The sequence below is a fragment of the Penaeus monodon genome, chromosome 26 (genome assembly GCF_015228065.2).
Source record: "Penaeus monodon isolate SGIC_2016 chromosome 26, NSTDA_Pmon_1, whole genome shotgun sequence".
NCBI classification, from domain to species: Eukaryota; Metazoa; Arthropoda; class Malacostraca; order Decapoda; family Penaeidae; genus Penaeus; species Penaeus monodon.
Genome location: NC_051411.1, coordinates 33647374 through 33649873, shown reverse-complemented (window position 1 = coordinate 33649873; position 2500 = coordinate 33647374). Strand labels below are relative to the sequence as shown.

General features: G+C 40.0%; 1 protein-coding gene across 1 annotated transcript in view; it reads left to right on the top strand.

Annotated features, from left to right (window-relative positions):
* The window catches only part of LOC119590094 (leucine-rich repeat-containing protein 15-like), an 18316-nt gene that overhangs the window by 5268 nt on the left and 10548 nt on the right, over positions 1 to 2500 (top strand). The window contains exons 5-6 of the mRNA XM_037938859.1: positions 1297 to 1429; positions 2288 to 2403. Coding sequence (XP_037794787.1) covers positions 1297 to 1429; positions 2288 to 2403 — 249 coding nt within the window. The remainder of the gene's footprint in view (positions 1 to 1296; positions 1430 to 2287; positions 2404 to 2500) is intronic.

Sequence of the window (2500 nt, the reverse complement as noted above, 5' to 3'; positions counted from 1 at the left end):
CGTTTCGTGTCACTGAGGCCAACACTTCAGGGTTGAGTGAGGACACAAAATAAATTCCCATAGGTTCTTATCACTTCCTTAGAGAGATATATCATTCGTGAGACGTACTCGCTTCCCGAACAGTAGAACAGTACAAAAGTATCGTGACATTGACACCGGAGGTACATGAACATGGAATATTCTTGCTTACATAAAACACATGTTATGTTCTCTACATGCGTAAGTACATAATATCCCGTAGACGGGTACTAGGCCCTGATAAGATCTTTTTTTTTGTTTTGAGGTAGCTTAGCTTATCGATTGGTTATAGAAGTTTTAATGTTTTAGCGTTATTAGAAGTTTCAGTGTTATTAATTCCTTTACCGTTATCGTGTGGTTGTCATAATTGGTGCAGTTTATTATTATTGTTATTTATTTATTTATTTATTTATTTATTTATTATCCTACGATGATGTCATTCATATTTTTGTATTAATTTGTGAACTCTGGGGATTTCGTTGAATAATCACATATGTGTGTTATGATTATTGTTATCTTTATAATGACTACCGTTATTGTATATTTACCTTGATTACTATATATATATATATATATATATATATATATAATATATATATATATATATATATATATTATATATATATATATATATATATATATATATATATATATATATATATATATTCACACACACACACACTTTGCATTATTGTTTTCAGAATGATGCTGTTCATTCCATGCTGTTATTACCATTAGTATTATCATTAACCCTTCTCTCCAGTGGGTTTATATTAGATGATATCAAACCTAACCACACACAGACCGTAAGCCTGAACAAACACAACATTAGCAACAACAAGCACGTCCTCTCCCTTCTACAACAACAGTTACAAAGCGCTCGCCTCTATAATAATTACAAACCTCTCCCTTCTACAACAACTTCTCAACATCCACAACCTCTTCCCCTCCACTCTACAACAGCAAAGCTCTCTCTACAACATCTCTCCTCTACAAGAACATCAAACCCTCTCTTTTACCTCTTCCTTTTACAACCCCTCCTCTCTACAACAACCATTTCCCTCTGCAACAACCTCTCCTTTCTACAACATCTCTCTACAACACCCTCCCCCCTCTACAGCCACCTCTCTCCCCTCTACAACACCCTCCCCCCTCTACTACAACCTGTCCTCCTCTACAACAACAACCACAACTTCTCTCCCTCCCCTCCCCTCTAATCCAACCTCTCCTCCTCTACAACCCCAACTTCTCCCCCTCCCCTCCCCTCCCCTCCCACAGGCCCTGTACCTGAGCAACAACCAACTCCTGAGCATCGACGCCCTGGTTGGCATGCCCGAGCAGTCGACTCTCTCTGCCTTCTACGTGTCGAGCAACTACCTTACGAGCCTTCATCCCGATGTCTTCAAGTCAGGTGGGGGTGGGGGTGGGGCGGGGGGGGGGTGGGGGTGGGGGCGGGGTTAGGGGGTGTGTGTGTGTTGTGTTTGTTATGTTATTTTGTCGGTTGTTGGTTGTTTTGTCTTGTTGTTTGTTTCGTTTGTTTTTTTTCTGCGGGTTGGGGGTGGGGTGGGGGGGTATCGCTTCTGGAGTGGTAGTGTCCGAATTGATTTATATATATGTATATATATATATATATATATATATATATATATATATATATATATATATATATATATATATATATATATATGTCAATAATGTGTGTATGTGTGATTGTGTTTGTGTTTGTGTATGTGTGTGTGTTTGTGTGTGTATGTGTGTGTGTGTGTGTGTGTGTGTGTGTGTGTGTGTGTGTTTGTGTGTTGTGTGTTTGTGTGTGTGTGTGTGTGTGTGTGTTTGTGGTTTTAGTGTGTGGTGTGTGTGTGTGTGGTGTGTGTGTGTGTGTGTGAACAAGCCTATATTTTTCCGTAAAACTTTGCAGTGTAAATAGTCCAGCAATGTCATATAAACTCACAAACACTTCATATCAAAATCCAAAAAAGTTACAGATGCGTATGAACATGTTTCCAAACAAAAGATAAAAACTAGCATACTAGAACACACGCTGACACACAAACACACATACACAAAAACACACTGACACATACGGACACACACACACACACACACACACACACACACACACACACACACACACACTCACTCACTCTCACACACACTCACAAGCACAAGCACACACACACACCCACAACCCCCCCTTCCCCCATACACCCTCACCCACACCCCCCTCCCTCCCCCCCATACACCCTCAATCTCGGATCTCTGCCTCCAGTTCCCGGCATCAGTTCTCTCCGCTTAGACAACAACAGACTAACGCATCTCTCGCCCAGAATCTTCTATCCTCTGTATAAGCTTGAAGTCCTGGCCATCTACGGGAACACGATCCTGGTGAGTTGGTTGCAGTCGTGTTTCAGTTTTTTTCTATGCATTCTTGAATTTTTTTCATGTTTTTTTATGTGTTTATTATTATTATTACTATTTATTT